At 48.9% G+C, this 26,036-nt stretch overlaps 12 protein-coding genes across 12 annotated transcripts; 4 read left to right on the forward strand and 8 right to left on the reverse strand.

Moving 5' to 3' along the window:
- Nucleotide 1: 1 nt before the first annotated feature.
- On the reverse strand, nucleotides 2–4,391 carry F5147DRAFT_147807 (RdRP-domain-containing protein). Its single transcript, XM_041428271.1, has 7 exons — nucleotides 4,027–4,391; nucleotides 2,392–3,963; nucleotides 1,373–2,343; nucleotides 1,249–1,321; nucleotides 1,086–1,199; nucleotides 434–1,033; nucleotides 2–377 (listed from the first exon to the last, which is right to left on the reverse strand). The coding sequence occupies exons 2-7, from the start codon at nucleotides 3,961–3,963 to the stop codon at nucleotides 84–86; spliced, it is 3,624 nt and encodes a 1,207-aa protein (XP_041293593.1). The 5' UTR covers nucleotides 4,027–4,391; the 3' UTR covers nucleotides 2–83.
- Nucleotides 4,141–6,405, reverse strand: F5147DRAFT_147814 (splicing factor, Prp19-binding domain-containing protein). Its single transcript, XM_041428272.1, has 6 exons — nucleotides 5,602–6,405; nucleotides 5,493–5,551; nucleotides 5,297–5,442; nucleotides 4,964–5,247; nucleotides 4,662–4,911; nucleotides 4,141–4,608 (listed from the first exon to the last, which is right to left on the reverse strand). Exons 1-6 carry the CDS (start codon nucleotides 6,010–6,012, stop codon nucleotides 4,256–4,258), a joined length of 1,503 nt encoding a protein of 500 aa, XP_041293594.1. The 5' UTR covers nucleotides 6,013–6,405; the 3' UTR covers nucleotides 4,141–4,255.
- Nucleotides 6,406–6,482: 77 nt separating this feature from the next.
- Nucleotides 6,483–7,025, reverse strand: F5147DRAFT_836598 (uncharacterized protein; the record flags this gene model as incomplete). The annotated part of the gene is made up of 1 exon (XM_041444011.1): nucleotides 6,483–7,025. The coding sequence occupies one exon, from the start codon at nucleotides 7,023–7,025 to the stop codon at nucleotides 6,483–6,485; it is 543 nt and encodes a 180-aa protein (XP_041293595.1).
- Nucleotides 7,026–7,649: 624 nt separating this feature from the next.
- F5147DRAFT_772944 (uncharacterized protein) lies at nucleotides 7,650–9,026 on the forward strand (the record flags this gene model as incomplete). Its single annotated transcript, XM_041441399.1, has 3 exons — nucleotides 7,650–7,710; nucleotides 7,777–8,633; nucleotides 8,685–9,026. The coding sequence occupies 3 exons, from the start codon at nucleotides 7,650–7,652 to the stop codon at nucleotides 9,024–9,026; spliced, it is 1,260 nt and encodes a 419-aa protein (XP_041293596.1).
- Nucleotides 9,027–9,732: 706 nt separating this feature from the next.
- Nucleotides 9,733–10,910, reverse strand: F5147DRAFT_691692 (scaffold protein Nfu/NifU N terminal-domain-containing protein). The gene is made up of 4 exons (XM_041437156.1): nucleotides 10,653–10,910; nucleotides 10,026–10,597; nucleotides 9,887–9,975; nucleotides 9,733–9,837 (listed from the first exon to the last, which is right to left on the reverse strand). The coding sequence occupies exons 1-4, from the start codon at nucleotides 10,861–10,863 to the stop codon at nucleotides 9,813–9,815; spliced, it is 897 nt and encodes a 298-aa protein (XP_041293597.1). The 5' UTR covers nucleotides 10,864–10,910; the 3' UTR covers nucleotides 9,733–9,812.
- A 123-nt stretch (nucleotides 10,911–11,033) lies between these two features.
- On the forward strand, nucleotides 11,034–13,213 carry F5147DRAFT_691693 (glycosyltransferase family 33 protein). The gene is made up of 9 exons (XM_041437157.1): nucleotides 11,034–11,297; nucleotides 11,348–11,538; nucleotides 11,590–11,738; nucleotides 11,788–11,877; nucleotides 11,928–12,000; nucleotides 12,050–12,521; nucleotides 12,570–12,684; nucleotides 12,736–12,811; nucleotides 12,863–13,213. Exons 1-9 carry the CDS (start codon nucleotides 11,063–11,065, stop codon nucleotides 13,070–13,072), a joined length of 1,611 nt encoding a protein of 536 aa, XP_041293598.1. The 5' UTR covers nucleotides 11,034–11,062; the 3' UTR covers nucleotides 13,073–13,213.
- Nucleotides 13,214–13,681: 468 nt separating this feature from the next.
- Nucleotides 13,682–14,719, reverse strand: F5147DRAFT_745494 (uncharacterized protein; the record flags this gene model as incomplete). The annotated part of the gene is made up of 2 exons (XM_041439754.1): nucleotides 13,682–14,491; nucleotides 14,552–14,719. The coding sequence occupies 2 exons, from the start codon at nucleotides 14,717–14,719 to the stop codon at nucleotides 13,682–13,684; spliced, it is 978 nt and encodes a 325-aa protein (XP_041293599.1).
- Nucleotides 14,720–15,580: 861 nt separating this feature from the next.
- Nucleotides 15,581–16,451, reverse strand: F5147DRAFT_575646 (NO signaling/Golgi transport ligand-binding domain-containing protein; the record flags this gene model as incomplete). Its single annotated transcript, XM_041431284.1, has 4 exons — nucleotides 15,581–15,691; nucleotides 15,740–15,864; nucleotides 15,917–16,113; nucleotides 16,165–16,451. The coding sequence occupies 4 exons, from the start codon at nucleotides 16,449–16,451 to the stop codon at nucleotides 15,581–15,583; spliced, it is 720 nt and encodes a 239-aa protein (XP_041293600.1).
- A 256-nt stretch (nucleotides 16,452–16,707) lies between these two features.
- On the forward strand, nucleotides 16,708–19,363 carry F5147DRAFT_652257 (uncharacterized protein; the record flags this gene model as incomplete). The annotated part of the gene is made up of 5 exons (XM_041433607.1): nucleotides 16,708–16,857; nucleotides 16,916–17,036; nucleotides 17,085–17,091; nucleotides 17,140–18,106; nucleotides 18,188–19,363. The coding sequence occupies 5 exons, from the start codon at nucleotides 16,708–16,710 to the stop codon at nucleotides 19,361–19,363; spliced, it is 2,421 nt and encodes an 806-aa protein (XP_041293601.1).
- Nucleotides 19,364–19,760: 397 nt separating this feature from the next.
- Nucleotides 19,761–20,706, forward strand: F5147DRAFT_745497 (uncharacterized protein; the record flags this gene model as incomplete). Its single annotated transcript, XM_041439755.1, has 3 exons — nucleotides 19,761–19,848; nucleotides 19,922–20,643; nucleotides 20,671–20,706. 3 exons carry the CDS (start codon nucleotides 19,761–19,763, stop codon nucleotides 20,704–20,706), a joined length of 846 nt encoding a protein of 281 aa, XP_041293602.1.
- A 61-nt stretch (nucleotides 20,707–20,767) lies between these two features.
- Nucleotides 20,768–24,173, reverse strand: F5147DRAFT_691710 (polysaccharide lyase family 8 protein). The gene is made up of 12 exons (XM_041437158.1): nucleotides 23,850–24,173; nucleotides 23,525–23,797; nucleotides 23,358–23,470; nucleotides 23,093–23,295; nucleotides 22,798–23,040; nucleotides 22,640–22,707; nucleotides 22,460–22,592; nucleotides 22,392–22,409; nucleotides 22,301–22,344; nucleotides 22,082–22,247; nucleotides 21,941–22,024; nucleotides 20,768–21,888 (listed from the first exon to the last, which is right to left on the reverse strand). Exons 1-12 carry the CDS (start codon nucleotides 24,008–24,010, stop codon nucleotides 20,872–20,874), a joined length of 2,523 nt encoding a protein of 840 aa, XP_041293603.1. The 5' UTR covers nucleotides 24,011–24,173; the 3' UTR covers nucleotides 20,768–20,871.
- Nucleotides 24,174–24,515: 342 nt separating this feature from the next.
- Nucleotides 24,516–25,992, reverse strand: F5147DRAFT_575568 (uncharacterized protein; the record flags this gene model as incomplete). Its single annotated transcript, XM_041431279.1, has 4 exons — nucleotides 24,516–25,601; nucleotides 25,654–25,759; nucleotides 25,810–25,865; nucleotides 25,915–25,992. 4 exons carry the CDS (start codon nucleotides 25,990–25,992, stop codon nucleotides 24,516–24,518), a joined length of 1,326 nt encoding a protein of 441 aa, XP_041293604.1.
- Nucleotides 25,993–26,036: the final 44 nt, after the last annotated feature.

Below are 26,036 nucleotides of genomic sequence, written 5' to 3' on the forward strand. Positions count from 1 at the left end.
TTTATCATTTCATGAGTTCCTCTTGGTTCCTATGGTATACAATTTCGTTACAGTGCACTGGCCAGCTTCTGGCACTCGATCCTTTACATCATAAGAGACTCCTTCACAATCTCCAGCATCCTGCCCAAAGCGATTAAACCAAAGCTCTGAGCTCCAAACATCCTCGATTCTTCCTTAAGCGTATCTTCCGCGACGCACCACGCTGCCCAAGAGCGTTTGAATGTTTCTGCCATACTTCGCTGTTCTGTATCATCAAATTCTTCTCGGAAGGTCCAATCGTCATAATCATCTTCTTCATCATCATACATCTCTGCCTCCGACACCGCCAAATCTTTAACCAGGAGCTCTGCCCTGACCGCACGAACAAGTTCACGCGTCTGAAATTATCATTTAGGGACTTGTGGCACATGTCACGTTTGAGCACTAAGCTTACCTGCAAGTTCATTGCAGTGACTGCGTCTCGCCGACGATGATGGTCGGACCAATTTGCCATGATAGTCCCGCTCAGCAATTCTGCTTCAGAAACGTGGCTGTCCTTGTTTTTCAAAATGGTGTGCGATTGCCCAATCACCAACAGCTGTTCACAATATGCTTCGAGTAGATATGTCATCTCCTCGATTAACTCTTGAGTTGGAGGAGTCAATCCAGAAAGACCAAGGTTACGGAGGCCCACGTGAGAGAGCGCGTTCTCCACAGAGGCTCCATCAGATGGAGAGCGGTCCTCGTTCCATTCTTGAGGAATCCACCTCTTCACTGGTACCCGACGGTAGAGTTGTCCGAGCAGCTTTTTACTGTTGTAGTACTGGTCACTGTTAAGATCGGCGCCTTCTTTGGCAAGAAAATCAGGCTTTGGCTGATTCTTCGACTTGAACCTCGGAAGTTGGGTGAAGTTGACAGGAGTGCCACTCTTCGGGAAATCGACTGCGTGAGAGGCCAATTTCGCGAGTTCCATGCACTCCGCGCAACCTGGATCCTCCTGGTCAGAAAACCTGAGATGATGTATGGCGATGAGACCGACAAGGTCCGCCTGGATCTATATTTCATAATTATTGCATGCAATGAAAGTCTGAAATGATAAGACTCACATAGTCAAATACGAAATCTACGACATCAGAGATGTCACATGGAGCTTCTGTTCTTTTAATCGGTAATGCCTGATACTCTCCGGGTTCGCCGTAATGCGTTGGCAGCAGTTTCGGCTGCAGAAGGTTCAAAACATGCAGAATGTATTAGAAAATTCGGGCTTACATCAAGGATTAGGTTGAAGTCGTCACCATCAAGATCACCCCCACCCAGACACGACGCAAGTGCTCGCTGACCCCTGTCGATAATATGAGCATGCGTTTGTCGCAAGCTATCAAACAGAACTCACTCGCAAGAGAACACAACGACATTCTTCAGGTGCGCCAACTCTGGGCGGTCTACAGCCGTCACGACTTGCAGATCGCCTGGATGAATTTGCGGGCTACGCGTTATGGCAGCCTCGCCCAATATTTGCTTGTTCAATCCTGTCCTTTCATCATGCACGGCTGCGTAGACTTCTCCTTCCCTGAGGCAGCCCCATTCATCGGACACACCAAGCAAGGTATACGAACCCGGCACTTCTATGTGCGCACGATACTTCAACTCCCGCAAGATGTGCGTTTCGACGCAATGCAGGGTACTTTCTATGAGCTCGCTTGTCCATCGTGACTGAGACGTTTCTTCCTCCGTATCTCCAACATCCAGCTGCAAAATGATCGACAAGTTTCTGAGGAGAGATGGTAGATGAAACGATGCTCCCAGTCCGTGTTGCTGGATAACTTTCGAGGCATCAAGGGATGATGATCGGACGGATTGAGCTTTAGTGATTGCATCGTCCTGCAAGTCAACGATTCGACTGGTGTCCACTCCCAAGAACTCCATAAGTACAATGAGCGGACGATTAAGGAACATCGCTTTTGGCTTCGCTGATGTTGATTGAACATCAAAAGTGAGGTTCTCCTGTCCATCAAATTTAATCTGCGATGGACGAAGGCGAACAAGTTTGCCTTCGATTGTCGGATCCTGGACGACCATGCCTTTAGCACCACCGAGACGAAATTGGAAAGCGGATGGAATATTGCGTAGCTTGGCAGGTCGCTTCTTGCCTTTCTGCAAAGACCTCCATATGTCCTTTGCAAGCCCCACCGATATGGGGCTACACCCATCTGTCATAACGTTGCCAGAGGGCGATTTTCTGTCGGGATAGTCATAATCGATTTCTTCGGGAAGAAGTGTTATCGACGGATCGGTGCCAGAAAAGGCTTGAGACCACCTTGCAGCCAAGCGAGCAGGTTGGTGCACGAGTTGAGAGAAATCGCCCTAGCAATTGCGTTCGGTCAAAATCAATCAGGACCATTAGCGACTCACCAGGCTGTCCCGGATTGATTTTGCATCCATCAGTGTCCCGCTGTCATCCGTGAAGGGTGTCATAAACCACACTGAATGATCTCGCAGGCCGCTCATCGAATATCCCAAGAACTGGAATTGGCGTCCAGCAACGCGATAGCCTCTGAGCAGAATTGGGCGATACCGCTCCTTCAGAAGGTCGTTAATGGAAGATTCGAAGTCCCGACGAAGCTTTGATCGATTCTCGTCCTGAAAAGTAACGCGTAGGAAGCATTCGTGATTATTGTATTTGCGCAAGACACTATTGGATTGATCTGGAAGAGGACCCTCTAAGATGTGCCGTGTCGGCGTCAGGATCATATGGTAAGACTGGTATACACCACTCTGTGGTGGCGGAGCTAGAAGACGGAGAGGTTTTTGATGCTCTCTTGTGAACTCGTGGATTACTTGCCCAAGAAGAGAAGTTAAATCTTCTTGGCTAGCATGCCACTGCGCCTGGCGTTTGCGGCGTGGTTTACGCTTCGCGTTGTGTCCTTCGTGCTCGGATGCAAAGGATTGGAAAATTTCTGATGCATCAGGGCCATGTTCAGTGTACAACGAGACAATTGCCTCTTTCAACGAAAATATTTCCATCGGAGTGAAAACAAATGTCGTAACGGTCTTTTCCACCTGGAACGCAAGCTCGTATGGTATCTCGGAAAGAAACTCGTGGAGTTCCTCGATAGGGTTGCTATTAGAAGTGTGGTCGTGGATCCGAACACGGGGCACTGGGGAGTACCGCAAATGAAGGCGATTGCGACATGCGTACATGAATGTTTCCGCATCTGGCTGGTTGCTGAACGCTAGCATCAGGCTATAGCTGCCTGGAGGCATGGGATGATGACGTGTCAAGCCCGCCAGACGTTGAGGGCTTGAATTTGTATGTTCAAGTCCACCGATGTCATTCTCCACGGAGAACACTGGGGGCGCATCGGCACGAATGAAAAGAATGTGGGTATCATCATCTTGGTTACCCACTAACGCTGCAATTTTTAGTTGCGCATAAGACGCAATAGACGTCGAGGTCCAAAAGAGGTCGTCATTGTCATCATGGGGCGTCACAGTGAAGCGTACCTGCCGACGCTCCAGATCACAGGAGACATTGGCAACCCCAGGAAGGGCAAATTCCGAAGAAAATGAACCATCCCGATTGAAGCGCCCAAATGAGTAACTAAGGAGCGGGAAAGGCCTCGATTGCTGGAGAAGCCTTTCCTTCTCCTCTCGCAGCTTCACTGGGTCGACCCATGGAACAGTATTCAATCTCATGATACGGGCATTGTTGATCGATTGCGTGCTCTTGCTGAGGAGGATTTGGCGGCCTTTGACGGCAATCCCTACGTCACCATAAGCACGCAAGAGAGTGATGCCGGAATCCTCTGTGGGGAGAGCAAGGATGCCTCGCTTGCCATTCGGGTGTGACTTGTAGAAGAGTTGGATATCAAAATTAAGAGGAAGACTTGTTGGAAACGGGGGCTTGTGAAGTATCTTGGCGAATTCGAGCGTCAAATCTTCTTGGGTAACTGCAAAGGCGATATTTCTCAAAAAAACCTCCATCTAGCATAATCCAAGTTAATACGGAGTGCGATTTACTAGGATCGCTCACTGACCAGTACTCACCTTGTGCGATTGGTATCAAGGGGGATATGATTGGGATAAGATGATTGCTATCAGCTGGCCATCCGTATCGGTAGTACTAGTATATAAGTACTGGTCAAGTCCCAGTCATTAAGGATATTAATAAATCACAGCATATAAACACGTGAAATGCTGTGGAGACCCTTTCCTACTAATCACTCGTATAATCAAGGGTAATGTGCGAAGCTATCAGGTAAAAAAGGCAGTGCGCTTAGTCCAGACGCCGCTTCTTCTCCCTAAAACCATCATAGTCCCTATCCGGCGGCGCTCTCCGTCTGTTATCAGGATCTAGACGGCTGCGATAAGGTGAGCTTGACCGTGATCCTCGACGCCCAGTTCCAGAATTGCGGTAATCGCGATTCTTTTCTCGCGGTCTATCGTCACTGGGGAAGTCCTCCCGGCGTGACTTTCCCTCCTTTGAGCGGCGACGATCGATCCCATCGTCGGGCCGGTCTCGCCATGATGAGTGCTCACCCCATGCGCGTGATGTGCCAGTGGCCGCGTTAGCGCCAGACGCTAAGGAACTGCGGGCTCCTGGAGGCAGTTGATTATTTTGAGGACAGTCTAGAAAAAAAATTGAGTTTGATAGGAGGGCCCCTTGAGACGCATGTCCTCACCCTTCTTGAGATGCGGACCCCCACATAAGAAGCAGCCACCCCCTTCTGTGGATCGACCCCCTGTTTTTACTGAACCGGCGCCTCCAAAACCTCCGGTCCCGTGCGTGGTGTCCTGGTCCGTAAGGTGGGTATACTTCGTTCTACTGCGTTTACCGAAGTTCTTGACTCGCATGACTTCGGGTAACATCGAGATATCTACCGTAGACTCGGTAGCCTCCGTGAAGTCGTGTCGTTTGAGGATCTCCTCGTCCTGAATACCGTGTAAAATGAAGAACGACACAGATGAAATAAGTGCGACTAACCTGGTGGAAAGCACCCTTATGCCAATACTTTTGAAGGAACTTCTGCTGACCTTTAGGTTTCTCCTCCCGTAATTTGTTAGCCCGTTCAAGATCCTCCTTCAAACGCTGCTCTTCTGGAAGGGCACGTCTCCGCTCAATCTCTTCTCTTTCCTCTTCGCGTCTAAGTTCTTCCTCTTTCTCCTTTTTAATCCTTCCAAGCTCTCGCAACCGCCAAGCCTCAAATTCCCCAGCGGGATCTACGCCGTCTGAATCATCGACATCGGGTATTACCTCCTCCTTCTCCTCTTGAGGGTACGTGAGTATAACAATCACGACGGATATGTGAGAACGCACTTTCCAATAGCTCTCGTCGTATGCTTTCGGCGACGAGGTCGTGACTCTGCTTCTTCCGTTCTTCAGCGATTTCTCGTTTCCGTTTCTCGGCTTCCTCGGCTTCTAGAGTTATTGCATCACGTTCAGCAATCGTCTCCCGACCTCGTCTGTAGGAACGGTATATAAATGACTCAACAAAAGTGTATTTAGAACGTACTTCGGAATAAAAACAGGTCGGTATGACGTCTTTGAGGGTTCTTCCTCGGATTCGGTAGACTAGAGATGATTTAAAAAACATAGTACATGCGTTAATTAAAAAAACATACCTCGCTCTCATCCTCTTCTTCATCCTGTGCTTCCTCCGACTCCTCTTCCGACACGATATCTATAGCACCCTCCTCCAGTTTTGTCCGTCCAGACTCTTCTCGTCCCGCAACAATAACCTTGCCGTCCTTCGAAATATTGACATCCTTCAAAGCGAGATTCATCGTCTTCGCTCTGCCCTGTCCCGTGTTCACTGGAAGTGTCGTTTGCTCGTCCTCATCCTCCTCGACGATATCTTGCTCCCCACCAATGAGCACGTCTCCTTCCTGAACCTCGAGCTGGTCCTCATCGTCTTCATCCGAATCGGAATGATATTCCGCGCCTTTCGGCGCCTTACCTTTCCAGTACCTGCCTGCCGCTCGCGTTGGCTTTGATGTGTGTTTGCGGACTTGAGTCGCAAGGACGGTGGACATGATGGAAGGACGCGTAAACAGGGACAAACAATCACTGCGTTGAGCAGCGCACCAAAGGTAAAAACGCCGACGGCTGAGATACTGTCATATTAATCCCATAATGTTTACTCTCAGCCGCGGAAGGTGCAGACGGTGGCCATGCACAGCTGATAGTGGTGGAAGAGCAAATTACAGCTTAAAAGGAAAAGGAGGGCACGGAGGTCACCACTTGTATATGTTGAACAAGGTAACATCTTAGACCTTAGCGCTCGTCGACGGAAGTAGAGGCAGGGGTGCGCCTCTGGTCCTCCCACTGCAGCGAGCAATGACCGATAGCAGAACAACTTGGATGAGCCTATCACCATTAGAATCGAGTTTGTATCTGTTAATGTGCAAAAAGCAGGCGTAGTGGCGAATGGAAAGAGACAAACAAGAAAGCTACATGTAAGCATATAAAAGATATACAAAACAAGAAATGATGTAGATAACTTTCAACGACAGGCGAAGTTGCTGAGCAGGAAAAAAAACATGTCAGGCTCTCCTATAGCCAATTTCCGGGACATGGCGAGGGGGATAGTCTCTGACACGCTTGGTGGAACGGGCACCGACTGCAAGGGAACCAAGGCCAGACCTCTATAGCGGGAGGCTACGGCTCTGTCTATCGAGGACAGACTACGACACGCGCGAGGACTACCGACTACGAGCCAGGACTCCTGCCACTCCCGTCCTGTCCTGCCAGAGCGCCCCGCTCCATTGTCGTCCCTCGGAGGACCAGACCTGTCGCCAGAATATCCATTGCCGCCAGGGTGGGCATCGTAATGCGCAGAGCGGAGCGGAGGACTCAATGAGCGGCGACTTCCAGTTGCATGAGGAATCATGAAAACAAGGACTCGCCGATGAGGCGGCTCAGCAGAACAAGGGTAGTCCGATTGGCGTAAGGGCGGTGGCCTAGGAATGTAGCTTAGAAGAGTCGTGGAGGGCGATGATACTGGTATCGGAACGCCAGCGGCGTCGGTGGAGGAAACAGCTTTCATGGAAGAGATGAGAGTTGTGACTCGGTGCCATGCGACTTATATGGAGATATCCCGACAACCCGCCCTATCACGTGAGATAGGGGAGTTCTTATTCTAGAAGCACGGTTCGGTTAAATTATTTCGGTAGCGAGGCCGAACGGGTTGTACGTGACTCCTTATCTTTTGTCATGCCATCGAAACAAATCACACAAGTCCCCCAGCTTGTAGAAGCGGCATTCTCCGGACCACACGGTTCAAACGTGCTACAATGGCTTTGGTAGAGAGTAAAGAGATCTGATCAACTTCACCGGCCCCATTCCCGAACTTCTTCAATGTGGAGCGGAAATTTTCACCAAATGTGTGATGACCCTTACACTCGATACGCAACGTGCCCCCGGCATCCAGCGGACACTGCCTTTACTCGATATCACATATTCCATATACAGACACTAATTGTGATCACAGCGAGGGATGACAGTTTAAATGGAGACTCGGATATCACGATGTGACTTTGTGAAAGTGTAAGCATTAATTTTACCTCCCAAGTTCCGCCACCTCCATATTATAGTCCTGATTATAAAGGGCAGATATCGATAGTATGCTTTCCGAACCTTTTAGCTCCCCACTTGCACTCCACCATCTGAGATGGCAGTTCCTGACGCCCATATCAATATTCACTTCAATTTGAACTCTATCTCATCTTATGGTGCGTACAATAAACCCTGTCGTTCTTTTTTTCTCTCTCGAACCAACATTTTACCATATGCATCAGATCTCTTGGATCATATCAGTGATCCACCCTATGATTTCTTATCGCCTCCCCAATTCGAGGCCCCTCTAGTCCCCCCTGATTTTCAATGGCACCAAGTTGAGTCGGTATCAACGTGCATACCTTCCCCTCAAGAATCAGCGTCTTCTTCATATGCTTCCACTTCCTCTACATCAAGTATAAATTCCCCAAAATTGACTTCCGAACTTCCCTTTCCATCGTCCTTTCCTTCCTCCGCAGCTCTTGCGAGCATGCCTATACCATGCTCTCGTGGCTACTCCCGTAGCAAAGACCCAGATCACGTCCCACGTCCGCGAAATGCTTTCATGCTCTTCCGCTCAGCCTTTGCCGCCGCACAGAAAATCGGAACGAATATTGAGCGTGACAATCGACACATCACCCGCATAATCGCGCACTGCTGGAATCACCTCTCTGAGTCAGAGAAACAGGTGTGGCGTAACAAGGCTGCAACAGAGAAGGCCGTTCATGCCATAAAGTACCCAAATTACAGGTTTCATCCTGTCCTACGCGCCAAAAAGCCTACCAAACGAAAAGTTCAGAGGAATGGTACGGAAGACAAGAAACGCTGCGAGCAAGTCGCCGAACTGCTTCTTGCAGGCAAGCATGGCGAAGAACTCGAGGTCGCAGTCAAGGAAATCGACGACACTATGAAAGTAACAACTTTCATATCATCCCCTGGTTCAAGAAGTGGGTTAGCATCCAAGGGCATAGAACCTTGTGAAGGTGACTTGGACGGATGCGAGATACAACCATTCCGCAGTCCTCTTTTGCCACCTACTACCAAGTCTACTGGTCCTTCGATCTACGACATTGCAGGTGCCACTCAGTTTTCTCCACCGGTGCGCATATTATCTCTCGACATTTGACATCCTCTCATCTTTTCTACCCAGCTTGCTACGATTAAGACCATACCAAAATCCTACGATTGTAGCGAGCAGCTTTACCAAGCGCCGTATGACACCAATCAACCAACATCGAGTACCCCGCCAGCGCATCCATTGCTCCTTACCCAGCCCGATTTTCATCCTCTGCACCAAAGCTCCAGGCTCTCGCCACTGCCCGTGCCACTTTATAGCGAACCCTCAACCTTGTTCATAAACTATGACGACGATAATATCTCCGCATTCACACCCTCCCCTCCAGACTTCTCTGACTTCTCATGGGACACATTTTCAACCTCGTGCTATAGTACTCATTCGTCTCACTCGTACGCAACTTTTCCATCCTACTGAACGTTTGTTGTGATGCAATACTATTACTACGCTTAACCCCGGGCCAGCAAACGCCTGAGACCCCTAATCACGTTCACATTCACATTCACCTGTAGCCTTTTAGCTTTACTCTGCGATCAGTGTATACATACTTATTAAGCCATCGTTGAAGGACGTCAGAATGTAACCTTTGCCAACAACAAACCCATTCACAAATTTCCAGAAGATCTCAAAGGTTCTGACGCCCTCTTTACCCAACAACGTTGCACAACCTTCGATCTTCTCACCGGCACGGTTTATCCGTCGAACAACTTCTATGCCACGCCCCCAGCGTCAATGATGACATCGCCGGATCATCTGATTCCACAAGAAGTCGCGAAAAAGGTGTACACATTCCCTAAGGAGAAAGCATGAATGGCCTCGCCTGGGAGGCCGCCCGCCTGGAGGCACGGCAAACGGGGACATGTCAGTCTTTGCATCTAGGGTGGGGGTCTGATCAGTAAAGACCAGGCTGTTCCCGAGGGTGTTTGTGCACGTGATGTAGGCGATTGGGTTTGTGGAGTTACCAGAATCGCGGGTGTATGATGTACGGGAGCTTGAGCCCGATCGCAAGCGTAGTCTTCCAATTGAGGGATGAAATGGAATCCCTCATGGACGCTACCTGAGCGATCAACGTCGTCGGACATATAGAAGATTTGATATCCTCTTACTAAGGCCTGAAGGTAGACGTCGAGGGTTCTGCCACTATTCGGAGGCAGCAAACAGTATGCGGTCATATTCAGCAGTGTAAAGTAAGGTAACAGGCTCTCATACGGACATATACGGCGCCATCCTGTCCAAGTAAACTCGTTAATCCACCACTGATGCCATAAGTAACTCACTTGGAATCTTTATTCTTTCCATTCTTCGCCAGCCGTTCCTCGAGTTTGGCAAACTCATCCAATGCAATAACCTCCTCTTCATCCAAGATCTGGTTCATCGTCAACTAGAGGCAAACACCGCAGGGAAGTTTGAACATACCTGCTCTACACCCTTCACCTCCGGGATATAATGCATCAACATCCTCTCAATTCCGGACTTCAATGTTACAGCGCTAGATGAGCACCCTCTGCAGCTTCCTTTCAATTTAACTTTTACAAAGCCTTCATCATTAAACCCTCGGTATTCTATATCACCACCATCCTCCATAATAGCTGGACGGACACGAGTTTCGAGCAGCTCTTTGATCATTGCTACCGTCTCAGAGTCTGTGTCAAGAATCCGCGTGTCCTGAGGGCCAGCAGCTTCTTTATCCTCTTCCGACCGGAAAAGTGGCAAGCCGGCAGAAAAATGCTCCATAAGTATCGAGTATATCTCTGGCTTGAGGAGTGCCCATGGGTTTTCGCTGTCCTTCGACACAGTAACGAAATCTGGTCCATAAAAAATAGCTTTGACACCCTCAATGCCCATAAGACGTATAGCAAGTGGAGATTTTAACGCTGATCGCGTGTCAAGAAACTCGGCTGTTCCTTCGCCCATGACACTTACACCAGGTATGAATTTAAGGGAATCGTCGTTTGGCGTGACCTCTGTCTGTATGAACATGGATCGACCTGGACGCATATCAATAGTTTATAGCAGCATATCAGAGACAAAAATGAGACATACATTTTTGGGATGATACGCCAAACGATGGGGCAGCTTTTGAGGCGTGAATGCCTGAGGCAGTTGCAAGAGTGGGTCCGCGGTGTACTGCTGCACGTACAGGCGTGGATGAAATTGATCTTGTCCAGGACCGAACTGCAGACTCGATGGTGCGGTTCGAGGCAGAGCGTGCGCTTGACAGAGCTCTAATAGATCTGGAGGCAAGCCTAGACATGACGGTCGTAAGTACTAAGCACTAGTATATGCGTCGGACCTGGGTGCTCGCCGCTTATTCATGCTGATTCAAAATAGGAACAAACATAAATACGGCCGCCGGCCGGCAATTGGAGCGGCACGCGGCAAGGCTGAGCGCTGATGTGTGATGGTGGCTGTGTTGTCCATACCCTTCTGTCAACTCCGAGTACTGAGATGCGATGATAGCAAATGAGAGTCATGGTTTTTACGACTTCTTTCTATTCGCAGCATTATCTTTTTTTGCGCTCCTGCTGTTTATTGTTGTGAATGTCTCCCAGAAGGTGCAACAAACCCCGAAATTGCGCTCAGTCGCCATTCTCGTATTAGGCGATGTGGGACGCAGCCCGCGAATGATGTATCATGCAGAAAGTTTTGCAAAGCTAGGATTTGACACCTATCTCATTGGATACAAAGGTGAGAACTGCTCGTATCGCGTTTGTTCAGACTGACGTTTGACACGTCAGGCTCCAAGCCGATACTTTCGCTAACCTCCCTCTCGAATATCAGGTTGTCATACTTGTCAGAATCACCGCCGCTTGTTACGCGGATTCCTTTTGTTCTAGCCGCTCCGATCAAAATTATGTACCAGATAGCTACCATTCTATACGCGCTAGTCTATGGCATACCCCGGCCGCCCGAGTTTATCGTGGTGCAGGTATGGATGTCAATGTGGCTCCAACCTTCAGCACTCAAATACATTTTGCAGAATCCCCCAAGTATTCCCACTCTCGCTTTAGTGTGGCTTGTCGGAGGGATAACGGGAAGTAAAGTAATCATTGACTGGCATAACCTCGGGTATAGCATTCTCGCATTGAAATTGGGAAAAACACATCTGCTCGTCAATATTGCAAAACGGTATGTTCATCATCATTTGTGCCAAACGTTCTTTACCATCCTACTTTAGCTTTGAGATCATGTTCGGCCGTTCTGCGTATGCTCACCTGTTCGTTACAAACGCTATGCGAAACCATCTGGAGCAGGAATGGGGCTTGATGTTTGTCTAATTTCCTACAGTATCAACTTGCGATTAATTACTGGTTCCAGAGGACACAAGGCGGTCTTACATGATCGTCCACCCAGCCACTTTCACAAGTGTCCACCTCTAGAAGTCCATGAGGTACAAAAGTGACTCTTATATCCTATAACGTCTAACACCTTTGATGTAGTTATTCATACGGCTGGGACGCTCGATATCGCCATCACTTGCAAATTTTCTCCCCGGTGCTTCGCTGCCTTACACGACCCAACTCACTGAAATACAGGGACTTCCACCGTATTCTGCTTCTCCCACATCCGCTTTTAGCTCCCTCAGTACGCCCACTCTTCGAAAAGATCGCCCAGCACTGGTGGTGAGTAGTACATCATGGACACCAGACGAAGACTTTGGCATTCTCTTGGAGGCATTGAAACTCTACGAGTCTCGTGCTCGTGAAGCAAACCTTACAAATTGTGAGAACTCGCAATCAAAGCACGATTCAAAAGAACGACAAGTCTTGCCTCGCATATGGATGGTCATCACAGGCAAAGGGCCGCTTAAAAACCGATACATGGCAGAAGTGGAGCTCTTGCAAAAAAACTGGCAGTATGTCAGGTGCACGAGTTTATGGCTCGAAGCAGAAGACTATCCCCTTTTGCTGGGTAAGCCGTTCGTGCATGGTCACAGGTTCATTCATTGATCTTATCTAGGCTCTGCTGACTTGGGCGTCTCATTGCACTCAAGTTCCTCCGCGCTCGATTTACCAATGAAAATCGTTGATATGTTCGGATGCGGACTCCCCGTCTGTGCCCTCGATTTTGCATGGTGAGGACTTGCATGCTTAGACCTCTGCCGTATTGATACCTGCGTTCACAGTCTTCCAGAGCTTGTCAAAGACGGTATTAATGGCTTGGTTTTCAAGAATGCGTCTCAGCTTGCAGAGCATCTGGAGGTGGGTCTTGTCCTTCATATGATATCGATGGAGACTGACTACGCATCATAGACCCTCCTCACTTCTTTTCCTTCGTCATCTGCACTTGATTCTTTACGGACAAATTTGCAGCGGGCATTACAGGTACCGCTCAGTGTCGAGCGTCGTGTCCATAATCACCAACACCAAGAAGGTGCTGACTGGGAGTGGGGTTCTTGGTCAGAGAACTGGGACCGTGTTGTGAAACCCCTAGTGCTGAGAGATTCAGAACGATTTGGTTGAATCGTGGGTCTACTTTCGGGGCGAGATGACAGTTGCACATCAGGGAAACGTAATTCATTACATATGGTTACAGAGCGCTACAGAGCGCTCTGTAGCATTCTGTAGCACGATCCAACCTGCTGATGAACCCTGGACCTTGAAGATGTCAGAAATGTTGCATCCCCGACACCCACTTCAAGTTAAGAGTTTTTCTGATGCTACTTAAGTTTATCATTGTTATCATAGCTCATTTGATGTCCCGGAGCACACCAACATCCACAGAGTTCTATTGCATGATAAACTTTACTTCAATGACGAGAGGTCAACAGGCCGCTGTGCAGATTGACAGCTCGTGAGACATTTTTATGCACACATTATGTAATTTAGATTGTCAGAATCGGTATATCTGTATCATTTTCTGACGGAACAAAATATGAAGACACATCGATATCTTGCACAACCTACAATCCTCGCAACGGCACGATTCATCCGTCGAACAGCCTCTGGGGATGTCACGCCCCCAGCGCCAATGATGTCAATTTCTCAAATCGCCGGGTCATCTGACTCCTCAAACCATCTTTGAAGGACATACGCACATCGGAATGTAACCTTTGCCAACAACAAACCCATTCACAAGTTTCCAGACAAGATCTCAAAGGCTCTGACGCCCTCTTTACCCAACAACGTTGCACAACCTACGATCTTTGCACCGGCACGATTCATCCGTCGAACAGCTTCTGGGGATGTCACGCCCCCAGCGCCAATGATGACAATTTCCCGCATCGCCGGGTCATCTGACTCCGCAAGAAGTCGCGAAAAGGTGTACACATTCCCTAAGGAGAGAGCATGAATAGCCTCGCCTGCGAGGCCACCCAAACCTGGAGGCACGGCAAACGGGGACATGTCCGTCTTTGCATCTGGGGTGGGGGTCTGATCAGCAAAGACAAGGCTGTTCCCGAGGGTGTTTGTGCACGTGAAGTAGGCGATTGGGTTTGTGGGGTTACCAGAATCGGTGCGGGTGTAAGACGAGATGCAGTCGATGAGATCATGAAATTGGGTTGTTATGATGTACGGCGGGAGCTTGAGCCCAATCGTAAGCGTTGAGTCATCTTGGAAAGCCTTTGCGAAGACGTCGAGATATGGCCTGAGAGAAGGAAGGTGGTATGAGGGCGGAGGATGACCTTTGATATTTGGGCAGCTAGAGTTAAACTCGACAGCAATGCGAGAGCGCCATGTAGAATTTGACGCGCGGAGCTGTTGTATCGTGACTAACATTTCGGAAAGCCTCTCGGCGTTAGACTCTGTGATGCTGATTATGAATGGTTTGGGAGACGATCCTTTTTCTAAGAACTCCTGAATCCATGCGAGATATGTATACAGTGGATGGGGGGAATATCCGTACGAATTAAGGGACGAAAGGGAGTCCTTCATGAACGCTACCTGAGCGATCAACCTCGTCAGACATAGAAGATTTTTGGAACCTTGTCTTGTCTTACGCACTGTATGGCTTTCATCCTCTTCAAAACCGTCCAAAGTAGCTGTTCTCGTGATCACAGCGCCTGTATGAGGGCAGTGGTACAGTCCACTGAGCTGTTGATAGTCTGATGCCCATGCACATGAGCAGTTCACCATGGAAGGTGACACATCAATGCTGCGAATCAAAACCATCGAGGATTTTATCAGGATCAGGAAACGTCTTATGAATCAAGTAGGATGAGCCGCTAAGCGTATTGATACGGGCCTTTCTTCCGTGTTATCAGTTGAGAAGACCGCGAGAGTGCCTATTATTACGGACGTGCCTCAAGCGGTCAACTTGCTTGAGATAGCTCGATAAGACTTTACCAATCGAACAGAGACATACCGCATGCGTGCAAGTACATAGCTATGAAAAGAAACAATCATTAACGAGCTGATCAGTCAGGAACACAGTCCATTTGGCTCCCCGAAAACACTGGTAGCCTCTTCTCCTCTCGGCGTGCCCGTTCACAACTGCCTCTTGCCTAATCGTCTCTCGAGCATCTTCTTTGATTATCTCTCACCTTCTCCCACCACGGCTTGATAACTGTCCTAAAGCATCAAAGAGCCACCAGCTAACGATGGATCTTGCACCATTGTCTATGAGCCAACTTCGAGGATATAAGACCATAATTGGGTCCAAGATCACCCCGAGCCAAGTCCGAAATGAAGCTGTCTACACCTGTACCTGACGCTCTACCTGTAATCAAACTCGATATGGTGCGTTTGGTGGACACGAACCATCGGAGTGATCCTGGAACGATGGTTCTGTTGATGATATGGTTCCTGTCGCCTCCAGCGGACATGAATGTGGTGCTGAACGAAAGGGAGTAAAATGCAGCCTCAAGACCATCCCTGAATGGGCAGCAACTTATTCTGCATACAGTCCACGGGAATTGATGAGCTATCATTGCAGGTCTCTCAGTGTGGGGTATTGCTAGTGATCGGTTACACACCAATACTTATCATGCTTCGTGATGAGAGGATGAAACATGGGAAGACTGTAGTACATGTTTACTTGAGGATTTCTTCCCTTTCTAGTACAGACTTGTCAAGTTTAATGAGTATGGTCGTACGCGATGGAAACTGTTGAGTAGGGGTATGATGAGCTGTCACTCGTGCAGGCTTTGCGCACATATCAGTACAGAATTCGTCCGAGAATGATATACTGACCAATCCTAGTCCATCCAGGACAGCTTCTACGATCCCAGCAGTGAAAGAAGAACAGCTGAGTTGGTTCATATCTTTTGGGACAGATATATGACGTTCGATTGGAGGATCATTGTCGATGATCATGTCTTCAGATGGAAATCGCTCAGCGGTCAAATAACATGAATGGAGTGATCATACATTCATCCTCATTCTCAACACTCTTTTCTATTGCATCTGCAGGGCGTCCAAAGACTGCTCTCCACACCTGGGTGTGGATGGACATAAGAGCAGGTAGAAAACGAATTTCTCGTTTTGGAGCTTTGGACGACGACTCTGCCCGCCAGACCATGAGTTCAAGGACTCGGGTTCCTGCGCGATAGCCGAGGGTGTTCAATCTGAGTGACGCCACGTTAAGCGAACATAATAGATGTGCAGGGTAAACGCACCGCCGTTCGAGATCATTGATTCCGCTTACGCGTTTCTGGGTATATTGAACGACCTCAGAAAAAAGGAAGGCGAAAGCGGAAGCGGACACTTCTGATGTCCGTGTTTTATTAAGATTCCTGTCATAGATATTAGGTCTAACGCCTGGTTTTGGCGTGCCGAGAGCAGTGTTTATGGATGTCGCAGAAGGTAAAGAGAAACGTGTTGAGCTTGCAGTGGGGGAAAGATGTTCTGCAGAAGAGAGCGAAGAACCGGACAGAACAGAAAAACGAGGATGAGGCTGTTGCATGGTGGAATGAGGTCAACTTACAGTTTCCGGCTGCAATTTAGTAATTTGTGGGTCTGTCAAGTGAGCTAGCTAAGCAACCTGCCAAGGCCCCAAGCGCACCGTGTGTCCTGATATAATCATCATGACGCTCCTAACCACTTCAGCAGCAGAGGTTAATTTTCCGTCTTCAGCTCGTGTATTGCACGTTTCTCCTTCTCTTCCAGACCTTTATTCATCCTCCCATAATATCCTTAGACTGAGACGCAGCAGCCCGCCTATGAACACTGCCGCGGCGCTCTCCTCTGTCGATTTACAGCAACACATCTACAACTCTTTGCTAGAGTCTCGCACTGCAGATGTCTCTTTGCATGTCTATGGCACATGGGAGGCAATCTACAAGTTGCACAGAGTAATCCTCATACAGTCGGTTCGTAAAGCTCTCGTTTCTCGGCTCCCTACCAAGTTACTTACTAGACTACTTGCAGGGGTTCTTCAGCTCGCTATTCACAGCGGGCTTCCTCGAGTCCTCACCCAAACTACGTGGCCATCTACAAGGACCTGAGGAAATTGACGTCATTTTCGATGACCGCAACATCACTCGTGCAGGTATGTTCCAGCCCCGGTGTCGATAGCTCCACGCTGATGACTTTTCAGCTTTTGAGTAGGTTATTCAGAAGTAACTTTGTGACCTTGGATTGACATTTTCCAGGATATGCATCGGACGACTATATGGTGGCGGCCCACCCCTATATGTCCCACCATCCATCATCCCAACCGCATCCCAACCACTTACTCCTTCCTTTTCTAGCCCCTCTTTATCTTTCGACACACCCAAGGGGCATCACACCGCCACCCCTCAGTTGCTGCTCTCACTTCTAGCCACAGCAGTCTACCTCTCCATACCCTCCATGGCATCGCAGGCTGTCAACTGCATCATGAACACAGTCGGACCGTACACCGTTATTCCTTACCTCAATTTTGCTATTGGTAAAGCTATCGAAGCTGATCCTGACCGCAAAGCTGAAGCAGCAGTGGGTTTGGAGAACATTGCACAGTTAGTTACCTCCGAGAGTTGCGCATCTAGTACATCGCGTTCTCCTTTGCGCACATCAAGCACCAAGCTGGATCCTCCCGATGATTTGTCCGATAAATTATTGGATCTAGATGTACAGAAAGAGGATCCTGCTGAATCGAATGAGGTAGAATCTGAGCCAGACGATGGGCCAATCCGCGAACCTTATTTCCATTATGGACTGTTATCAGACAAGATTGGCGAGGCCGCGGCGTGCTGGATCGCCCGATGGGGTGCGGATATGCTTATCCACGAAGAGAAAGCATCTCGTGGTCCAGAACTCCCTGTCACCCCAGTTCCTGTCCTTGCGCAAAACGTGTCGTCGCGCAAGAGAGCCGATACGATGCCGGTCAGACCTCCAACTTCTAGTGAGCCTATCATACCAGAACCGCATGTGACTCCTGTCATCTGGGCAAGGGGTGGCTTAAACTCGAAGTGGGTGCGACAGATTTTAGGCTCCAATTTGTTGTTTGTGAGAGGGGAGAAAGAACGATACGATATGGCGTGCACTATTGTCGAGCTTAGAAGATGGCAGGGTATTGATGAAGAAGAGGAGAAAGACTGGGAAATATTGTTCCGTGAAGGCATCTACTATGCCAATTTGGTAAGTAAAGATATCTCCTCTAAGAGCTTTTTGTTAATAACAACTTAAAGCTTGTGGATGATATCATGGCAATTATCGCAGCATATCTCTCCTACCACTGGTCGACCATTTGTTCCCCTTTCTGTGCTACAGGAAGCTCATTGGGATCAGTCGTTACTGCGATGTCAAATTACAAGCAAACCCAACCCAACTTCTTCTCCTTCGTCCCCATCCTTGAGCCCTCCACCTTCGCGAGAGAAGGAACTTGGGTTGTCCATCACGACTGCCGAGATTCTTGCTCGATTGCCGACCTCGAACTCTTCACCAAACACAGTAGACGACAGAGATAAGCCATATTATCCCGTCGGACACGACTCATCCGTACGCATTGGCGATAGTGGGGGTATCGAAGGTGCTTCTATGGACCAACTCTTCGAGTCACCTCCATCCTTGTCCAGTCCAACCACGGACAGCAAGACGCCTGTTCGTGCAACAACTACTGAGGCTGATTTCTTTGGTCTGAAGTCAGAACGACAAACCGCATCAGGTTGTATAGCATCTGACGCAACGGGTAAAGCGCGGTGGTCACCCTACCCTCCGTTCAGATTTGCAGTGGAGTTTTGGGATATCGACGCACTGAAGGAGAAGTCCCGCCTGCACTCACAGACAATCTGGTACGCAGGAAGCTTGTTCAACGTATACGTGCAAGTTATCAGGAAGAAGGGCATTCAGCTTGGAGTCTATCTTCACCGACAATCGAACATTGATCCTATCCCTGCCCCTTCGGCGCCATTGTCACTCAATCGCACTGGACACACACCCGCCAACAGAATGCCGTCATTACCACAACTTTCTACGTCGCAGTCCTCACCCTCTGTAGCTACGCACTATTCCCCTTCCGTTCGCCCTATATCACGAAGCACGACGCCCAGTTCATCCCCACCGACATCATCTCGTCTTGCTACGTCCTTTACCTCTTTACCGAGCACCATTCCAGCCACATCGCCTGCCGTTGCTCCATCGCAGCCATATCGCGATCCTCGGCCTGCTATCGCAGCTTACTTTACTATCTCTTGTGCCAGCTCTTCTGGTTCATCTATTACGCGATTCACGAGCGTTCCGGATGTGTTCTCAGTCAGTCAAAGCTGGGGTTGGAAGTCGAGCTCCTTGCGAACTGAGCACCTAGAGGTTGGCCCTGACGGGCAACCTGCCGAACCCACAATTCCAGCCCCAAGATTGAGCAGCCTTCGCGCTACCATTGTTCTGGGCATAGTCTAGGTTCAAGTCGTCCCTGGGTTTATGAGCTGTTTTATGTACACCGCTATATTTGCTATCAATTCGTATATTCCCTTCTGATATATCACACCATCTATGTATTAAGTTAGAAGCACGTTCCATCATCGTTCCGGTATGGAATCGTGCATAGCAGTACATCCGCTTAGTCAATATTCATGCTAATCATCTCCATATAACATCTGAATTGATCTGTTTCTGGTCACGGTTGTCCCCGCGCCCCCGCCAGCATCAAGGTAGTTCGGCGAATATCACGTGATTTCAGACTCATCAGAGGCGAGGGCGGCTCCCGGCTGACAGCTGGATGTCAAGTTTTCAGATCACTCCGACCATGACCAAAGGCAAAGGCAAGCAAGTTGAGCCTATGGTGCTCCTGCCGCCAATGCCTAACCCGTCTGCAGGCAGCGCCAACCCCTCTGCATCTCTATCCTCCCTCTGGGGATATTTACTCCCAGCATTAAATCCACATCGTCCGCTCGCCCACAAACTCAACCGAAAAGGCGCCCGTTATCGACATTTCATATCACATGGGGATACACACAGCAACCTATAACTATTTCACTATGCAAGTTGAGACTGTCAACACTAACAAGGAGCGCGAAAGACTTACACCAAGCGGAACGGATTTGTATGAGCATATCGACAAGTACTATGCGGAAGTCGCTCGGGAACTGTTACTCGGTGCTCCAGAGGATGATTCATCTCTGATCCATTACATCGTCCCGTGTTTCAACCGCTACGCCGCTGGCGCACACTCCGTGAACCGTCTCCTCAATTATGTGAACCGACACTATGTGAAACGCGCTGTCGACGAAGACAGAGGCTGGCTCACTCTGAGCGATATTTTTGATGCTGTTGCGAAGGCTATACAGGACGGGGACACAAAAGATAAAATTACGAATAAGTTGAAGGAGAGGCGGACGGAGGAGTTGAAGAAGTGGGGGTGGGATGAAGGGGGGACGAGCGAGCAGCTTGCGCATGCTGAGTCGTGTGCAGAGGCGGCAAGTCCGGTTGACCGTGTCGTACCACTGTCTGCGCTGGCGCTTCGACGGTTTAGAACGGAACTTTTGGAACCTTTGTTGGCTGTTCCCAAATTGAAAGGGAATAAAAGGAGAAAGGCAGGAACTCATAATGGGAACGCTCCCAATTTACCAAAAGGGCGTCTTGCGAGAGCTGTCAGGGAGTTGCTAGAAAAGCAAGATGTGGATGTGGAGGAGAGGAAGAGACTAGTGGCAGAACTTGCAAACGCAATGCGCGTTACTGGCGTACGCGACGGACATCCTCTACGGAAGAGGCTGGATAAGTATTTATCAACGGGGACTGTATAGATTTATTATCCACTGTAGCTTGATCTCGAACAGGTGGACTCGAAACACAACATGGTATGATTGGAGTATGTCATGATGAGTATCCAGGTGCGCTAATGATTGTACGACCAGAAATATCTATAAATGTGCGTGAGGGTAAGCATATGTTGATATATAGAGTTCTTATCAGTAATTCAGGTTCTGGCTGACGCTACTGCCTGCAAAAATGCTGCTAGTCATGTCAAAATGCGCGGTAACACTGTTCTCTCCTCCCCATTCACAAGGTCCTTCCAGTTCGTCTTCCACGGAAATTGTGAGGGTCAAATTCGACAAACTTTGTGACGGATCAGCCACAGTGATGCTCCCCGTGTCTATGCAATAGATGAAAACAGCATGAGCACTTGATTCGATTTTCATAGAACCGTAAACCTCGTCGGTGAATGTGAATGAACCGCCCGCTGCGTCCCAGAAGACACCGAAGACAGTGTAGTGGTCTTCATCCAAAAGAGCGCTCACAGAGGCGTTGTTCTGAATCTCCGTCAAGTGAGTATATGCGCGTTTGAGAACGAATGTGTCGTAGTCAACTGCAGGGTATACAGTATAGGAGATGGGGGCGCTGCGGTCTTTGTGGTGCAACCAAGCAGCGAATAATTCTACTGTTTCTTGACCAGAAAATATACCTGTGCTGGACCAGTCACCTGTCTTGTTGCTCCATTCGAGGGACAGTTCATAAGTTCCATTGACTCCTCGAAACTCGTACCCGACGTCACCGTGCCATAACGAGTGGGGGTCTGTGAAGTTCCCTCCGAAAGTTCTCATATCATTGACAAATACGTCAGGCCCGCTGAAACGTCTTTGGTCAAGAACAGAAAACACAGGGGCATCCGTCTTCGAGGAGATGTTGGCGATCATCACATACTGAACGTCGTGCTCGAGGAAGAACCATGTCTTTTGCCACGACAAGGACCCGGTCATGGGGTTGGTATAACGCATCGCTGCGACGCCGACATGTCCGTCGCTAACACCACCGACAAATGCTTCCTTTCCGATATATTTGGTATGTTCACAGTCGAGGACGGTGGCATTGTAGTCGACGGTGATACCAGGGACGAGATTCCAATCCCAAACAGCGGCTATATCTTCATACTCATTGCCTTGGAGGTATGTGTAAACAACACCGTCCGCGAGATGGAAACCAAGAAGCTGCATGAGATAAGTGTAATGATTTTAATGGGGGAGGGGGAAAAGGACTCACGTTCTGTGAGTTCGTACACTCTGTATTCCGGGTTCTTGTTGAGTACATGTTGAGAGACGTGACATAGCCAGGACCCCGAGTGACCTGGGAGTTTTTGAATTTGAATTTGAATTTGGGGTGCGTAGGTACTGGTCGGCCTACCATATAATCATTCTTATAGAACATACGGTTTCCAAGTATTCCTCCCACGTTTGCATGGGTTATATTGGACGAAAGACTTCTTGCGAAGTCAACGAGAACGTCCGAATTCCAATTCTCACCAAGTTCTTCCACCTTTGAGAGGTTTGTTAGGATACCAGAACTTGCTCTATGTCAAAGGAGGTCATTGCAGTCGGACTCCATCAAAAGGTGACTACCTACTGGCCAGCGGCCACCGGTGAGCTTATGAAGCGACCCACTGGGCTCTACATGTATTCATAAGAGATGGTCAGCAATTGTAGCTGAAACTTACAAGATCCCAGTGCAACACCTTAAGATAACCATTGAGCTTTTGCTGGGGCAGAAAATTCACGCACGAACCTGTGTTTCGACGTTAAAATTTATCATCCATCGGTTTCCGTCGACCAATGTCTCGAGAGTAGCCCTTGCCTTACTGTCAGCCGCGAATGAAGTTCCGGCTGCTGCGGTCTCGAAAACGAGGACACCATTGGAGCTATCCAGCAAATTCAGAACATGCACACGAAAAAAATGTGTGCGTACAAGTCCTTCCCGTAGTTTCCATTATAAAGCAACCCGAGGTGCTGACTGAAGGAGCCGTCCGACTGGATCTATCAAAGAGACTCGTTGAGAAATTGAGTATACCAGGACTTCAGGGATACCTACCCCATCAGCTACTATGCTAATATTTCTTGTATGACGATGGTGTCATGGACTCTCCTGTAAGCGTCCGAGAGCAAAGAAACATTGGACACTAGAAGACTTTGATCTAGACCGGTTTTGGCCATGTCCAGGATGTTTGCTCCAGCCTCAAAGCTGTATCCATGATCGAACACGCCATACGCACGTAGGGAGATATTACTGCAGTTGCTTAATTGTGTAGGTGTCAGGGTGTCGTTGAGGAGCAAACATGACTCTGCAACGAGACCGGGGATGAAGATGACCTGTGGCAATATTATCAGGCTTCAGGGAACTGGCATAAAAATTTAAACGCACGTTGGCATACCAGTTCGTGTTCCAGAAACCAGGTGTGCCGCAAGGACAGCTGTCGGTGCCTCCTTCAACGAGACAGCCGACATTCGTGAAGTCGTTATTGAACCAGTAGTTCATGGCATTGCCTATGGCAGTGAATATCGTCGAACTGTTAACGTATTGATCGTAGCCTTGGAGTCCCCCATGCCAAGCAGCAGCCATCGTGCCTGTGGAGAAGCGCGCGTACACTGAGTGTGAATCACACGGAGTTAAGCGTTGGGCAACTGACTTATGCGAACCCAGTGATCTGCAGCTGGCCAGCTTGCTTTTCGACCATCACAGCCAACTGTATAGTCGACATCAGAGTCCGGCCATTTACCATCTCCCTGAAGATCTGTGAGCCTGAAAACGGGGTTGCCTTCAACGTAGTCGTGTAGCTTAACGAGAGCAACGAACCAAGTTGATATATTACTCGGGTCACCTGTGATGCTGTCTATGATCGTGTCCAATCTTCGAGAGTGGATAGTGGTGATATCTTGTAAGGCGCTTGAATTTAGTGCTTGGGTTGGATTACTAGCATGTGCACTCGTGGTGGGCGTGAAAGAAGTCGTAAATTGAACACCTGAGGTAGAGACGAGAGAAGCCGAAGGTGTCTCAACCGTTTGAGATCCCGACGTCGACGTTCCGCTGCCACTGGATGCTTGAGAAGCAGAAGATTCAGGTGCATATCTTCGCTTCCACCGTTAAACACCACTGAAAGAAGACGCGACACTAGGCTGACCTCACTACCCCTGGAGGTTGACTGAATTGCCTTGGGTTTCCTGGATGACGAGCGGCTACGCGTCGATGAGAGGACCCAAGAAGGCCATGAAACCATTCTGCCTCCGCGAGATTTGCTACACACAGTAGAGAAGTGTAGATGAATGGACGAAGGACCACCATGACCGTACGCGCGCAGAAACTTGCTTTGCTTCTACTGCTGCTGTAACATCGAGTGTTTTATACTTAAGCTTATGAGTTCTACAGCGCGGCGACACAATGGGTGAATCGATGCGGGTGTGTATTAGATGCACAACTTCTTTTGGAATAAAGTTGGCCTGGGTGCATGCCAATTTCCACCAATCAGCTCAGCGCTCAGTACTCAGTACTAGTACTCAGCGTCAACGCACAGATTCATGGCTGCAATCACGAAGCTCAGAAGTCAGCATGCGAATCGCCGTTTAGTTGCATTTGGGAGGACTGCGTTCACCACATGTCCAAGACTGATAGGAGATGATGCAGATGGCAGGTCACAGGTACGGCTCACTGATAAGGTCACTCATTAGGATATTGATAAGCGGTGGCCAAGCGGTATGAAAAAAAATTGAAGCCCGTCTTCGACCATTTCGATAGTTTGCCGTCTTATGTCACATCATTAACTTGGGTAAGCTGTTAACTGCAAGTGAGTTCATGATGGTGGTTTTGACCCATCAGAGTTGCCCCCGTCCTGACCCATGGAATCCAGCAACGCCTCCATATCCATTAAGTTCATATCTGAGGGCCGATGGAAGAAGGTATGGTCGAAGTTGGCAAGATCAAGAGTAGACAAATCGAAATTGCTGTCCCCACTTGAAGGCTGGTGACTGGTCCCATCTGATTGAGAAGTAGCGAAACTTGCGAGAATCGCACTGGGGGAAGGTGCCACATTTCCAGGATGAGCACTCTGAACGCCAAGCGTAGAATGCTGTCCAGATTGCAGTCCATCAGATTCTGGTGGTCCAAACATGTCATTGCCGTGGTTGCTGTTATCCACTGCTGATAATGCGCCAAGCATTTCCATGTCAAGACCGCCTTCTTGGGACTCTTTTGCGGGGTTTGAAGCCCCAGAATCAGGGACAATGGGGGAAAATATGCCTTCTACCCCACTGTTCTCTCCCGAACCTGTTTCGGTTCCATCTCCAAAAAGGTCTGTCATGGTTGACATTTCCATGTCGATGGAGTCAAGATCGAGCTCAATTGGCTTGTCTGCCGAATTTCCTAAGGATGCATCGATGGGAGGCAAGGGAGAATCATCGTCGACAGTTAAGTCAATGTCAACGTGTTGTGAAGAACCTGCAGTTGCAGACGCAAATGCAGCCATGAGGTCTAACTCCGTTTGAGCTGAAGGACGAGCTGATTTGGGCGCAAGGGATACCGGAGAAGGTAAACTTTGGGAAAATAAAGCGGCTTCTTCTGCGGACATTCGGAGGGAGGATGATGAGAGGTCTAATTTGAGAGGGAATGGGGGGCGATGCAAGGATGATAGGGAAATGGTTGATCCGCGACGAGTGGGATTCGCAAGACCTTGGGGAGGAGATGCTTGAGACGGAAGAGCTGGTGGACCCATGACGACATCTGTGTTGACCTCCAGTGGAGGTAAAGGAACTTTGCGTGTGGTTGGAGACTCCGATGTGGATTTGGAACGAGTGCGGGTAGCGATCGCGGCATTCTCGGCTTCGCGAGCACGACGCTGCTCGCGAGCTAAGTCTCGTTCTAGCACAGCGATAGCTCGAAGCTTTGGGCATTATTGGAAGACGCACCACGATTTGAAGAAGGTGACAACTCACCAAACGCGATTCCATCGCATCATAAAGTTGATCGAATTTTTCCACCTCTCGTCCGAGGGAATCTGTCAAAAAACGAGGTGGATATGGAGCATATTTGTTAATACCACTGCCGATAGTTAGTATGCTGTGATAGTGAACTACTACAAAGCCACGGACAGTCTTCGGGAATCAGCATGAAAGGAATATATTTGACCGGTTTTTACTACCGCGTTCTATCAAAAGGACTCAAGATAGTGTTTGATGGTCAGGATTATAACTTACCTTGAAACAATCCATGAGCGCATTCATTTCAGGCTCCAGGATAGCCATGGCTTTGGGTGGTACGGGTGGAGGAGGCATGATAGAGTCTGGTGATAGAGCGTCTTTTGACTCTGCGGACTTGA

Source organism: Suillus discolor, assembly GCF_016758755.1.
Source record: "Suillus discolor strain FC423 chromosome Unknown F5147scaffold_23, whole genome shotgun sequence".
Taxonomy (NCBI): domain Eukaryota; kingdom Fungi; phylum Basidiomycota; class Agaricomycetes; order Boletales; family Suillaceae; genus Suillus; species Suillus discolor.